Below are 15,219 nucleotides of genomic sequence, written 5' to 3' on the forward strand. Positions count from 1 at the left end.
TAAAGTGCAAGGAGAGCAAGAGGAAGGTGATGTACTGATTTTAGGTACTATAAACTCAGCATATACAACACTTCAGCATAAGCCAACCCTTGTTGCAGGGTTTCTTTCCCCTGCTACACCTACTTGACACAGTATGAAAGTTGCTTTGCTCAACTCCATTTGACAACACTTACAATAAAAGGCCCTTGCTTGCACTAGACTTCTTAGAAGAAAATAAAGATACCAGACAACCATATAGAAGATTTTATTACAAAATTATTTTAACATCTACATCCAAGTACAAGGCTTAAAACTACAGCTCTACTTTCAGGAATAAAAATTCAGTAAATGCTGAAAAAGATACTGTATTATCTATATCGATAGCCCTTAAGTGATTACTATTACAGATTCCACATGGGTTCCTTAAGTGCTATACATTCCTCTGTCTGCATCATGAATATCTTCTGCAGCTTCTCTCTGCAAGCAGCATTGCAGATGTAGTTTACAGCACCCATGTGCTTCAGCTGCTTCGAGAAGTTACAGCTCCTACCTGAAGTAGCTGCAGCTATGCTACAGATGTACAGTACACCATGAGATCACAACTCACGTTCAAGCATTAGCAGGTGCAGAGGTCTTATTTATGTTTACTTCACAACAATGACTACCTAGGTATGTTTTTGTGACCATGTATTCAACACAAAAAAAATAAATCAACAAATACTGAAATATATTATGGCAGCAAAGACAGCTTTTTCACACCTGTATATTCTAGACAAAGATACTTCATTTTTATTACCCATTTCATTCACTGATCATACATGATCTGGTGACCTTTGGTGATTGCAGCTTATTCACTGGGATAAAAACAGCCTTGATGTACTACTGAAGTCATTATGCTCAGTAGTTACCACCAACAAATCTAAATTTGGTTTTTGAAGTTCAGTATATCAGAGTACTATTTTTGATTGAGAAATCTGTCCTAATAGGACTTCTAAAACAAAGGTAGGTCCAGATTTCTCTCATTCCTATTAAAACAATATTTAATATGTAGAGTATGGAGTAGCTTTCTGTCCAACAAATACACATCTGTTTTAGAGAACTGTCATATATGACAGAGCAGGATGCTTTAAACACTGTACTTGACTTACTGCAGAGGACCACATCACTTAAAATAATCCTCCAATTAGTAAAAAAATTCAAGTAATATTATACAGTCCTGATGAACTTTGACTGGCCAGTTTTGCCGTGTCCGTTAGTTTAATTTCTATTCTGTTCCTTAGTTTTCCTTGCTTACAAGGGGGAAAATGCACAGAGATTATGTGAAAGGAAGCAGCTTATTGAAAATGGAGTATTTTCAGTATTTTCCCAACAGCACTCCCCTACTGGCACTGTTCCTGTGGCATTTCCCCACTATTTTGATATTCCTAAGTTTTCAGCACTGTTCCTATTTTGAAATTTCTCATTTCTTAAGTCCTTTCCATTGCAATGGACAGTTAGAATAAAAATCCTCATTCCAACACCACTCTTCCTGAAAACCTTTCCAAACAGACCTTCAGTGCTCACCACAGCTTTCAGGGTATAGAATGCCCATGTACCATTTTGAGCTAGTGTGGTCCAATGCAGATGTGACAAAGATAGGCAGATTTTGCTTTAGTGTACTGAGCCACTAACCTTCTAACAGCACAACAAAAAGGAAGCATAAGATCATGTTTTAAACATGCCGTTTCTCACATCATGTTTACATAATGCAGATCACCAAAACCTTTCTGTTCAACTTGCATATCTGACTCCAGTTCTTAGAAAATCCTGACTGACTGACCTGGCGCATGCTTTCTGGAGCGCAGGGATGTAGGCTTGTTGTGGCCTAACCTTACAGCTGCTATAACCAACTAGCTTTCCATCTCTTTCCAGTAGCTGTCTAAATTATCCCAATTCTACTTAGTTACCTTATGCATAGGAGCCTTACTTGACTAGTTCTCCATGAACAGCATAAGATTAATATAATCTAGCAATGCAACTCAGCAAGGCATCACATAAGAATTATTACTGGAATACAGGGTTTTTTTGAAACAGGACTTCCTTACACATGGAAAACACTTCCTCCTTACCTCCTAGGGCTCTCTCTCTTTCGGTCAGGCTGTTATTTGAATGCTGTTTGTATCTTGCTACAAGACTGCCATGTTAAGAGGATCTTTTTCAAATGTTGTAATACTTTAGATAAAGCTTTAAAGTACAGGTGTTATCTATCTACCTGAGAAGTTCTGTAATACAATAAACTGCTGACAACTACTCTAGGAGAAAAATATACACCAGAATAACTGACATTTATCAGCATTCAGAATTCAAGCATTAAACAGGACTCAAAAATTGCACACCTTTACCACATCAAGTCCTTGATCATAAGGAAAAAAATGGTCATCTGATTTTCCTCTATACACATCTTTTCTTTAAAGACATATGTGCTCCTATTTTCCTGATACTGAAGTCCACAGCAAGGTTCCACATGCAGTGCATACAGCCTAGGCTGTAACACTCATTGTTTTCTCTTCTGCCAGTCCCAAAATGGAAGAATTTGCTTGTTTGGAGGCAGATGAATACTTCCAAACACTAGCCTTTTTTGATGAGGCAGCTTGATCCCCTTGGGTGTGTGGATACCAACTTCTCTTCAGATTGCTGCATTCTGCTTTGATACGTTCTTGGGGCCTTTACTTGGGACACACCAGTCATCTGCCTCTGAGGTAGCCTGGTAATGCTTGGAAGCAGATTTGTTAAAAACTGGGAGTTTTTCCACAGATTCTGTTGATAGCGCCTAAAAATCAAGGAGGAAAAAAGTTTAACTCTCAATAACGCCACTTTGTAAAAATTCACAATGTATTTCAAGTGTTAAGGCAGTGACACCCCAAAACAGTTATTTACACAAGTGTTTCTATAGTAGATGCAGTAGTTTAAGTCCTTCAGTTTGCTTTGGATAATTTGGCAGGACAAATGCAGTAACAATGAATGATATTATGCATTTATAGGCCTTAAGCATTACCCTGTAACCCCTTTTTTTCAAGGTAGTGCTGGAAGACATGAACTTTCATTTACAAAGTTCCACAGAAACTTTAAAATATGCTCCTTCCCAACTTCCATATTTTGCAGCTTAAATTCACATTCTATTGGGAAATTAAATAAAAATGTAATATGTATATAGCTGAACCATCTCTTCCTTCTGTACTGCTTCTCTGGTTGTGCTTCAGTGTGCTTGGACTATATTGTTGGCTTACTAGTAGAAGTTCAAAGCCAGTTTTTCCCCCCCATGAGTAAGCACAGAAAGTAGAAAAGAACAGGTATTCCTATTTACTTATAAAAGCAGCAGTCTATGTTATAGACCAGGTATTCAAGATTACTGATACCTGAATCCCATATATGACAGATGTTGAATAACAGCAGGTACCAGACTTTTACGGATTAGCTTATACAGACCTTATGGCTGTCAAGAGTAAAGAAACCAGATCTGTTGTTCACACCTATTACCTACTGGTTCATGGAATACAAAGTACTGGGAGCAAGTGAGATAACACATCTTAATACAATCTGAAAACTAACAGGGCTCTCAGTAGTAGTTTTTCAAGTAAACTTGTTAAAGCCAAGTAACCTTTTTAATTCTAGATACCAGTTACAAATCTTCCTAGCCTTTCTTAATAAAGATGAAGGGTTTTCTACCCATGAGCAGAGAATGTTCACCTTACAATGACACTCACTAGGTACCCCATTGCATTAATGCTAGTTTATCTTTTATTTAACCAAATCAAAATACATACCTTCAAGTAGATAATAGCATCTGTTCCATAACCACATATGGAGTAGAGATTTAGATCTCCCTGAAAGTATTTAGCATACAGGCGAGAAATTGGCAAGCCATACCCAAAGCCAGCCTAAAAATAAAAGTACAAAAAAGATTTTAAGTTGCAAGAGCTAATAAAAAAATAAGTAGCTGGAAAGTCTTCAGGGATTTTAAACTGTTTCAAAGTCCTTTGCATACAGAATATTGAAACTGACCATTAAGAAAAAAACCAGAACCACAGGGAAAAAAAAATATCTCAGATCTCCATGGAAGAGGGAAGGCTTTATATACGTGTCCTACTTTTACCATTACATTTCTGTATTTTCCCTCCCTTTTTTCTGCTAGTACAGCTTCATTAGTAAAAGGAGTTTACTACTGGTGAACAACAACAAAAAAAAAAAAATCAATAGTCTAAGCCTACTCCAGCTGTGCTTGCATGCCTCCATAAAGACAGCATAAATCATACTATGTTTGAGGACTGAGTAGGAGTGAAGACCAAGTAAATTACTATCACTGGAGTATAAGAAAAAAAACACCACCAAGATTAGATTCAAGTTGGAGTGTTGTTCTTTGTTTACACCTTTAAAAGCACGTTTTTTTCCACCAAGCTAGATATTAAAAATCTGTTTCAGAAAATGTTAATTCATATTTATGAGGCTCAATAATCTTCACATGCTCCCACAAAGCATAACACAGACAGTGTTTCATTATTTATTAACCTACCAATCTGTCCACCACTTACAGAAACCTTATTAGCAACATGAGTATTGAAAATATCTTACAAGAGGGGCATTTCGTCCATCATCCATCCTCGGCCTTGGTGCTGTGGAATACATGTAGCTAAACAACTGCTCAATTTTCCTTACTGGAACACCACCTCCTCTGTCTGAAACCTGATTTAATAGACAATAAAGTTAACACTCTCAGTATACGATTGTTGTTATTTAAGACACTTATTTGAACAAACCTTTCCAATAGTAATAAATGCAAACATTTGTTTTACAGCATATAATTTTTCAGTTAGATAATGGAGGCTATCAACAGATTGTTCATGCATAGTATCTGATCTGTTGTCAGAGGCTGGAATTTCCTTTAATAGAATTTGCTGCAGCATATGCAATCATAAAGATTACAGTAAGCCCATATTGTAGTAGCCCAACAAGATACCTTAATTGCCAGGTCTTCTTGTCCCAGAACAACCGTCACTTCAATTGGAGAAAGGGAAGGACTGTTTTCTTGGAATTCAACAGTTGCCCTCATTGAATTCTACAGAAAAGAAGGTCATCATTATCAGACTGTTAGATCTGTGCACTTAAAATCATACCATGCCCCTGGTTATGCAGAGGCTGAGCACACTACCCTCTGTACCTATCAGTGCCTTGTTACCAAGGGACACACTTGGCAGTTTAGCTTAACAGGCGCAGAGGAGGTCTTGCACCTAGAAGTGACTAAGCATAGCCAAGTCTCTTCTACACGTGAAAGATAATACTATTCTTGCCCGACAGTGTAATTTAAACATTTAACTCCCTTGAAAGTCACCAGGTTTCTCAAGAAGAGCAGAATTCAGCAGTTGCTAAAGGCTGCCAGAATTCTGCATCTCATGTTGACAGCACAGTAGTTCAGCCTCATTCACTAGTTCAGGATGCACCACCCACTCCACAAAAGGCACCAGGGCAAGTCTGCACTGCAGATGTAATCTCTGAAAGCAAGAGACTAGTGGTGGCCACAACCTCATGTCCCACTTGTACACTCCCTCCCTTACTGTGTCCCATTCACTACCACATATAAGCACCCAAATACTCTCCTACAAACTGCAATCATCCCTTTCCCAACTGCCAAAGCTATTTATCCAAATAAGAAAAATTTTAGAAACCTCACTGTCCTGCGCAAAACTTTACTTAATTTAGCTAGAGATTTCAAGTATCAGCGCTTCTGCTCATACTAAGGGAAGAAACAGTTTATACTGACGTACCTTGAAGAGCTCAAAAAGCATGTGAAACAGATGAGATGGGACATATACGATATTAATTGGCTTTCCTGGAGACTTTCCTAGAGGAAGGGAAAAATAAAAGCAATTTCTGTATTGCATCCAAGTTTTACAATAAGCAAGCAGTATGCCAAAACAAACAAGAAAATCAAGTTTCAGTTTTGTCCCCCTGCTCCAAATGAGCCAACAACTTTATGTACTTATACCAGTGTTTAGACTGTAATTGCCACTTGCTTAGTAAGTTTCTTTTCAAATAAACTGAATAAAAGCAAGTATTAATTCCCTTCTATAAAGTAAAGAATTTCAGAGGTTAAGCAAACTGCCCAAGAACAGACACATGCAGGCAGCTTGGACCAGAAGCAGCATTTCAGTCAGAAGTCCCACTTCCTCACCCTAGATACAGAGCTCCCCTCTAGGAACTTCTCATGTTACTTCTAAGTACAGGTTAGTCCTAACTTCTCTCAAACTCTAAATAGTACCTCAGGAAATCTAGCGTTTAAGATACAATGACATCTAGTTCTCACACAGGAGACTAAATGAGCTGCCTAGAACGAACAGAAAGTGAAGAGGAACTAGCCCAAGACAGACCAACTGGTATATACTATTATGGCTATAGAAATGGGAGCCTTTTGATTCAGTGAAAGCAGCAGTTCAGTGACTGATAGGAAGACAGATGTAAAAGCTCTTGTCTTACCATTCACTTGGGTAAGTTTCAGTTCCGGAGCTGTTAAGTAATACTGGTCACACAACATCTTGGAACTTTCAAAAGCATCTGAAATATTTAAATAAAATATGTGAAGCGTAATATCAAACACTGTAGAAATTCTTGCTAACGCATGGCAAAATATGGTTAACTGCATTAGCTGCTAAGGTGTTACCAACCATAAGCCTGCATCTCAAATGAGTAGTAACATTGCCTATTTATTCTCAGTTTTTAATGCACACAGTGGATGCAATTACAGCAGCATGGGCAAATCCTCAGTAAAACTTGATAATTCTGTAAGACAAACATCTTATCAGTAGGTAAGGCCGATCTCAATACCACAGACAACTTTAATTCCTACCTCATCTGCCACTTTCTAGGTCTTACTACAAAAGATTTTTTACTGTTACTTCATTTTAAATTCTGTCCTATACAAGCTTTTGTTTTGTTATGACTGCTTTACAGCAATTTCAATAAAAGCCAGCCAGCATCATATACATCATATTGGTTACCCAAATTGCTTGCAATCAGATATAAACACTGATCATGAAGAGTTACGTTAAGGATCTGAGAACACATACCATTCACTACTTCAGCAACATCGCAGCAAGGATCAATGCTTCCAATGTGCCTTGGATGCCCCGAGCTGGACTTATCATCAAAAAGAAGGGCTGTTTGAGATGAAAACAATACTGTATTTAATCCCAAATACTGTATTATTAAAAAGCCCTAAATTTAGAGTTACACACTGATCACAACAGATAATCACATAAAATACAGAGTGTTTTAACTCACAAAAGGCATAAACAATGTTATCTACTGCTAAACTATGTTGGGTTTTCTGTAGTTCAACATCTAAAGGCTTTTCAGATGTAAATAATGAGATCCCTACATATTCTGCACAAGACTTACAAAAGTAATGGGAAAACTTGTTTTCTAGACTAGACTAATTACAGAAAGTCATAGATGGAGTTTCTAACCTTTCAGTGTCACAAAGTCATCAGAGACAGATCAAAAGTTTTAAGAAATAGTTACATTAACATGTCTCTCACTAGGTTGAGGTTTTTCCTCAGATAAATATTTCTACTTACTGTGTTGGTTCATTAGCATCCGGGTGGAAATACGGCTCATGTAGAAACGATCCAAAAAATACTGTATGTTTTGATTGGTGACAGGATCTACTTTAAAAGTGTCTTTGTATTCAATTACTCCTTGTGCCATTGTAGGAACCACATCATGATGTCTGTTTCGGACTCTAATTAATGTATCTATAAAGCTGGGTAAAAAAGAACTTTTTAGAACATTATTCTAGGACTACATTGAGGCAAGCTTTGTACAATGTCATTATCTAATCCCACAGCAGCACAGATGAGTGCATAACAACCTTAACATTAAAATACAGCCTATTTTTTCATTCTTGTAAAATTCCTCACTGACCTAAAGCATAAGATTTTGATATTTTTAATACAGAAGGTGCAATCATTAGCCATGTCAGATTCACTGCTGAAGAGAAGGCAAGGAAGGGAAATAGATCCCCAGCTGACATCTTGGAAAGCAGGGATTTGACATCACAGATATTTTGTTGTTATTTCTCTGCCAGGACTGAGGGCAGTATGCCATTGAAACTGAGCTGCAACAGGTCATATTTATCTGCAGTATTTCTAAACATAATGAGAGATTTAAATCAGGTTGCTTTATGCACAACACTTCATGCTATCTATTATCAAATATTGCTATCTATATCAAATATGACTATTATCAAAGTCGGCTTATTACAGCTGTCATTCTAAGTGGACTGTATTGCAAAGGATAGAATGTGAGGGAGAAAGTTCAAAGAAACAAATGACAAGCTTACTCAGATAAGACTTTTTGGTCATCTGGGCTTTTCTCATGGAACTCAACCAGCTCCATCAGGCTTTGGATGTACCTATTACAAAAAGAACACAAGAAATATGCTATTACTTTGATTTTTATTAGCCTAGGAACAGGAAAAATACTTTTGTCTTGTCCAAATCATTACTCTTCACAAGTCAGCTAGAAGACTGAATTATCTTTTAAGTATTCAAGTTCAATCCAAGATGGATACTTCTTGACTGCCTAAACCCCCAGGAAATTTTAAGTCTTTTCTTGTGCCCGCCACCCTGAAAGGAATCTAAACCCTCACTTTAGGTACATCGGATCCCATTACAATTCTTGAGAAGACAGGCATTTCAAAAGAGGATGCAAATGACAATATTGATCAGGAAGCCATCCAAGCATAATTACTCTAAATCGGATCCGCTTTGGCACAAGCTAATTACTTGAGCCTCCTGTGGTAACATCTGACAGCCTTGATGCATATTGCAAAGGCACACCTGTTTGCTAGATTAAGAACAGTTGCTACAGTAACTCTAATACTTTTGCCCTTTATGTCAGACATCCTTGCAAATGCTGCAACTGTGCCAGTAAAGTGAAGTTAAATCAGATTCAACACTGTCAACCACAAGATTTTGTTAACTGAACTCCAAAAGCTTGCTGTGCAGGCCAAGGCAAGATGCTATGGAACAGAAGCTCTGTAGCAATTCCATCAGTGAAAGACCCAAACATATAGCCTGCTTTCCCATTTTTGTGTAGCTGAGGGCTATGTAAAAACATAGTAAGTCTTTACTTACTTCAAGAGTAAGAAGTGAGATTTGCTCTATCAGTTATTTAAAATAATAATTTAACAGTGTTGGTTTTCCATTTAATTTTTAGAAAAGGCCAGCATTGTAACAGTTTGCAGTCCAGCTTTGATGAAGCAACTGCATTTCTAGTTTATTTTGTTACTGTCTTCTACTGTTCAAAACGTCTACAATGAAGTTGTCAAAGCTATGCTATTTTACAGGCTGAATTCAAGTAGTTCTTACTTACCAGCTTTTTACTAATTGTACTGATGGAGTGCCTAGTAATTTATCAGGAAGAAGATCTATTTCTTTCAGTATGTTTGCAAACCTCACAGGAAGTTCTTGTCGCAAAAATGCAAAAGAGGTTCTCTCACATCCATTAGTTGATCCTATGAATAAATGCAAAATAAAAACTTTGTTTGAGAAGTGTCAAAATACAGCTACAAATCACTGTCTTTCCACAGATTTCAGGACTATTCCTTCGTAACCATCATGCCATTACTGGCCAGTTCTCCTAAGCGTATGTACATGTTTGTGCAGAATATTGTTTACATGACAGCAAGACACAGCATGTTCCTGGGAGGAACAGTTGTACTTTTCCCATTTAGACACGGGATTTATTTGTAATCCTCTCGAAGAAGCACTCCAGCCTTTGTAAACACGGGCTGCGTCGGGGTGACGTCCAGAAGCGTCATGTGAGCACGGGCCTCACAGCCGCCAGCCGGTAATCGGATCTGGGAACAGCCCGTCCGCCCCGGCGGGGCAGGGCTAGCGACTCCCCCCGATAGCGGGCAGCGCCGCGGAAAAACACCGCCGGCTGACCGAGCCCTCGGCACCCCGTCCCATCGCCACCCCGAGACCGGGCTGTAGCGGATCCTCAGCTGTCATCGAGGCCTCACCATCGCCTGGCACCCGGCCGACGGGTGCCCGAGGCCAAGGGTGGTCGCCCGAGGCGACCTCCCCGCCGCCGGCAGGTCCCCGAGGGGGCTCGCCCCGGCGCAGTCAGATCCCGGAGCCCTGCGGGGGCAGGGTCGCCGCCCCCGCCCCCCCCTCCCGCCGCAGCCCCCGGGCGCGCCCCTCAGCGGGGAAGCGACCCTCGGGGCGACGGCGTCGCGGCCGCCCCCCGCGGCGCCGGGCCCGACCCTCCCCTGCCCGTCCCGCCTCTCACCGAAGTCCAACAACTGCTTGATGGAGAGCGGGGAGGGGGAGAAGCGGGAAAACTCCTCCACTTCCCGCGGCAACTGGCTGCGGCTGCTCTTGGTGCCGCCGCTGGCCCCTGCCAGGGGGGCGGCGGTGCGCAGGGCGATCCGGGCGGCCTTCATCGCTCCCGGGGCGTCGGTCGGTCGGTCTGTCGGGGGGTGTACAGGTGTGCGTATATGTGTGGGTAGCTGGCAGTCGAGCGGGCGGGCGGCAGGTAACCCGGCAGGTCGGTCGGTCTGTCTGTCGGGGGGTATATAGGTGTGTGTATATGTGTGGGTAGGTGGCAGGCGGGCGGGCGGGCGGCAGGTAACCCGGCAGGTCGGTCGGTCGGTCGGTCGGTCGGCAGGTGCCGTAAAGACTCGCGCTGTCCCCTCACCTGTGGCAGGCGACGTCCCGCGCCGCCTGTATTTACAGTCCCCGGGGGGCGTGGCTCCGGCGGCCCCGCCCCCCCGCCCCTAACGGAACGTTCCCCGCGCCAAGCGGCTCGTGACAGCCGCTGGCAGGGCTCCCCCCTGCCCCCCCCGTGCCGTCCCCCGTCCCCCGCCCGGGGAGGCCGCGGGGAGCCTCGGGGGGGGGCTGGCCTGGTCCGGCCCTGCACCGCTTCCCGTGACCTTGTTTACCGGGCGGGGGTGGCCAATGTCAGCGGCGGGGCGGCCTTGCCAAGATCCGAGGGCGCCGCGCTCCCGCCCCCCTCCCGCGGCTGCTCGGTGGGCGGCGGCGGGGCCCCCGCGGCTGTGGGGAGCGGGCCCGGCCCTCCCGGCCCGGCCCGCCGCGGGCGGTGGGCGCTGGCAGCCGTGTGGGCCGCCCCGAGGGGTGCGCTGGTGTCTGGGGGATGAACCCGGGGGAAGCGGTCCCTGAGGGAGCGCAGGGCATGCAGCGCTGCGACTGGTGGCAGGCCAGGGTCGGGGTGCGAAGGGAGCAAGCCCGGGTCCGAGCCACAGGGTTCGGGGTGCCTGCCATGTATGTCGTCACTGTGACCTGGATTAATAGCGACTGAAGACGGCTGCCTCGGTGGCACACTGGTCCCAAATTGCCGTGTGACCCTTTATTTACCCTCTCTGGAGCTGACCTAAGAGGTGCTGAGCAGCTCGCACGCAGTCGGCTCATCTTCCAGGGTCACGGATGAGCTGGGAAAAGCCTGCGCACCTTTCCTCCTCCCTGGAGAGGGAACTTTGATCTCGGGTGCTGCCTGGCTGTTCCCCAGGCTGCCCGGTCCCCATCACAACAGGCAGGCTTTGCGTAATGTGTTGAAGAATGGAGCTAATGTCGGCACAGGACTTAGTGATTTCCTAAATCTTCGTCAATAACAGCAGGAGCATGTGGCAATAAAACAATACAAAAAATATAGACTTAATATTTACATATAGTCACTCTAGTCTGGTTTTGATACACATGTTTCTACGCACACACAAATAGGTATACTTTTGTTTTCATAGGAAGGTAGATAGGTTCCTAACAAGAAACTGGTATACTTAGTTTAATAGGCAGAGGAGAACGCTTTAGTTTAGCATTAGATTTTTTTTTTTGTACTTTATCTCATTTTTGTCTTCCTGGTCATTACATGTTACCCCTGCTTGCTGTTCTACTCTCACTCTACTTTCTGTTTTGTTATTTTATTGGGAGAGTTACTCCTTTATTGTTCCATTGGATATGTTATGTTTTACCACAGTGATTGAATGTTGGCCTATGAAATGTGAAATGAAGCAAAATGAAGACATAATAATATATAATTATTATATATTTTATATATATACACAAATAATAAAATAACAAACATAACCATTTTGATTTTTCTTGTCCTTGCCAGAAGTTGAAAATTTGAGAACAGATGTTGGAGTTTGCTTTTGATTGTTTTCACTTTGCTTGCCTGCAAGTTGCAGATGACTCACAGAAGTAAAAATATAATTAAACAGAAAAAAAAATGTTTAAATTATGGAGCATGTGTAGGACAGTTTTTGTTTTCTTTCATGTTCTTCCTGAAGCCGCTAATCAATGGCAAGCAAGAATCTCAAGATTAGCACTTTGCAATGAAATATCAGTCAAGAAAGTCCTCCATACCAGGCAGTTATTCTAGTTTATAATGTCTCTATTTCTGTTCTTGTTGAGACTCTTTCTTTTAATCTGTTGGTGTGCTCACCCTGCTTAATATAAGTAACTTCAATAGTGTTTGTGAGTAGTCATATCACACACTTTGTTCTGAATAGAGGAAAAGTCTACTAGGAATAATTCCTGTTGTTTACATTCCTCTTCTTTACAGCAACTTGTTTTCTTATAGTTTTCCTCGTAGTTATGCAGTAAGAAATGAACAAAAATCTTACGTATTCAGTTCAGCTCTGAACAAACAATACAATTGTAGCTGGAGGAAATACAGGAAGTGTGTTGCCTTCCCCAATTATTTAAAGGACAAGGCTCCTGTAACTGAAAACCTGGATGCTTTTCAAATCAGAACAAACTTCTACAACAATTTTACACATCAGCAGCAGTGCAACAATTAACAGTTTTATTACTCCGCTGAGCTTCTGGAAGAAATGTGTCATCTCCATAATGGCAATTTGCTTCTCACTCTTTGTATTGATGGGTTATATATTACAGTAGTTCTGAACAATATAACTTTCTGTTCCTGTAAATATAAGTGATATGTCTGAGAAATAATTGATAAGGATGTTCTGTATATTGGATAAGACAGCTAAGTGTTCGGCACAAAAGTAACACTGTGTCAGGATTCATGGTACTGCAAGCTGCACCTGAAGAAGACCAGGCTGTGAAAACTGTAACCGCTTCAAGTAACTCCACAATCCTGACTGCAGTACTGTTTGTTCTCACTTTACTTCCTCTCCGAACCACCATTTCCCCCCTCCTCCCAAAGCCCCAGTACACTTGACAGTTACAAGTGCATGCGTCAGAGAACAGCATTTTGATGGTGAAGGACAGTACCGGATTCTGAACTGCAGTATTCATCAGATGGAGCCTCATTTCTGCTGCTCTAGTATTTTAACTTTCCTCTTCTGAACTGCCCTGGGCAAATTTTGAAAGGCAGTAACACCACTTCCAGTTGCTCAGTCACAGTAATGTTTTTCTGACTATCCTTGAGAAAATGGAACTGAGTTAACATTCTGCTTTTTTGCACAACAGCTGGGTCCAGAGGAGTGGAACAAATGAAGCCTGGATTCCTGTCCACTTGTCTCTTAGTTGCTATCCATCTCAATCAGCTGTCTCCCTCCTCAATGTTCCTTATATCCTCCCGACTGCCAGAGACACACTGTGCTGCACTTAGGTCAGAGCCATGTTCCTGGCTAGTCAGAATACATGAAAACTGGCCGTGTTGCTCATGCCTAATAGAAGGGGTCTTGGCTGATTCTGCCCTACCATTTTCTTTGAGGGGACACAAATTTAAGGCTCTTCTTCCTAAACCACAAGTGCTAGAGACACAGTATGCTGTGCTGGGGTCTGTGCCCTCTCCTGATCAGCCAGAATAGGTGTGACAACTGGTGGAGTTGGTCCCCTCTGGTAAAGTGAGTCTTGGCTGAGTTTCCCCTGCCTTTTCCTCAGTGTGGACCAAAATTTGAATCTCTCCTCCCCAAACCATCTGTCAGTTCATGCAGAGTTTGTGGGAAGTTGATATCTATTCCAATTTGCTTGAAATGGTTAGGAGGAATGGTTTGGCAAACAGGTGAACAGGCAAGATTATTGACATTTTTTCCCCTGGGAAACCAGACTAACATTTTCTAATAGGGGCAAAGGCAACTTCTAATTCAACTTCTGTAAGGAAGGGTAAATGGTGACCCAGGAGGAGCAGTAAGTCAGGGTGGAAATGAACAGTAGCACTAGAAAGTTTTCAATGAAAGTGGAAGGAATAGTCTGATGACTGAAGGGCATGACCTGTATTCGCAACCCTTCATGAAATTTCCAGCAGTATTGTGGGCAAAGCACTTGCCCTCTGCCTGTAGATGGGTCTGCATTTATGCAATTGGATTGATACTTTAATATACTAACACATTTGTTTTCTAAATATTTATGCAGCCCTTTGCATGGAAAAAAAAAAGACAGAAATAGCAGTACAAACAAGGGTCACATCTTCCCGTTCTCATCTTTCTATCATCCAACACTGCAGCCGCAGGAGCTGTCGAGCTGCCAAGGGCTACCCGCACGGCCAAAATAGCCAAAGTAGGTGAAAGGTTGTGGAACAGCACATAAACAGGCTGGCGTGCCCAGCCCTGCCTCCAGTTCAGTGAGGGAAAGGTCCTGCAGCTGCTCCAGCACTTGCGCAATCTCCCCCGCCCGCTCACAGGCTGCAAAAGTCAAGAGTACAGTAGCTGGATCGTTTTACTGCCGGAGCGGTGGCCAGTAGCCAGCTTGGAGCTGTAAACACCGGGATGTGCATGGCAACCCAGCAGCACTGACCAGCAGACACCCTTTTTCCTCATTCCCTGTCTTGGTTATCCATGGCTGAGACTGTGTGTTAACTGCTTTAAAATTGGGGAAAAGGACAATGGATCGCTGGTTTCAAAATTGCTTTTCAAAAAACAGCAAGAGGCTTGCATGAGATTAGCTGTGGGTGTTTCAAACTGGGAGTGTAGACATAGCAGTGAGGGAGAAAACTGTTTTGGAGTATGGCTGTACCCTTCAGCAAAGAAGCTTGGACTCAAATGATGATAAAGTATCACTCAAAAATGTTTATCTTGTATTATTGGTTTTATTATTATTATTTATGGTTTAATTTTTATTTTTTATTTTATTATTTTATTATTGTTTATTTTATTATTAGTGATGCATATTGAATTCAGGAGGCCGCTTACTATGTAGGAAAATAGTAATCTTTGGCCAAGTACACCATTGCAAAGGATGTAGAGGTGAACTCTCAGCATGAGCTGGCACTGATCTG

At 42.2% G+C, this 15,219-nt stretch overlaps 1 protein-coding gene across 1 annotated transcript; it reads right to left on the reverse strand.

Moving 5' to 3' along the window:
• Positions 1-228: 228 nt before the first annotated feature.
• On the reverse strand, positions 229-10,738 carry PDK4 (pyruvate dehydrogenase kinase 4). Its single transcript, XM_037385257.1, has 11 exons — positions 10,306-10,738; positions 9,385-9,526; positions 8,351-8,422; positions 7,587-7,771; positions 7,077-7,166; positions 6,487-6,564; positions 5,778-5,854; positions 4,973-5,071; positions 4,588-4,698; positions 3,783-3,896; positions 229-2,788 (listed from the first exon to the last, which is right to left on the reverse strand). Exons 1-11 carry the CDS (start codon positions 10,457-10,459, stop codon positions 2,645-2,647), a joined length of 1,266 nt encoding a protein of 421 aa, XP_037241154.1. The 5' UTR covers positions 10,460-10,738; the 3' UTR covers positions 229-2,644.
• Positions 10,739-15,219: the final 4,481 nt, after the last annotated feature.

Source organism: Falco rusticolus, chromosome 4, assembly GCF_015220075.1.
Source record: "Falco rusticolus isolate bFalRus1 chromosome 4, bFalRus1.pri, whole genome shotgun sequence".
NCBI lineage: Eukaryota > Metazoa > Chordata > Aves > Falconiformes > Falconidae > Falco > Falco rusticolus.

Bases quoted from the DNA above. Each gene is read 5' to 3' on its own strand.
- PDK4 (XM_037385257.1), bottom strand. From the start codon at position 10,459: ATGAAGGCCGCCCGGATCGCCCTGCGCACCGCCGCCCCCCTGGCAGGG. The intron at 8,423-9,384 runs GTAAGTAAGAAC...TTTTTGTAATAG, and splicing joins GTACAATTAGTAAAAAGCTG to GTACATCCAAAGCCTGATGG. The intron at 5,855-6,486 runs GTAAGACAAGAG...CCCTTCCTCTAG, and splicing joins GAAACTTACCCAAGTGAATG to GAAAGTCTCCAGGAAAGCCA.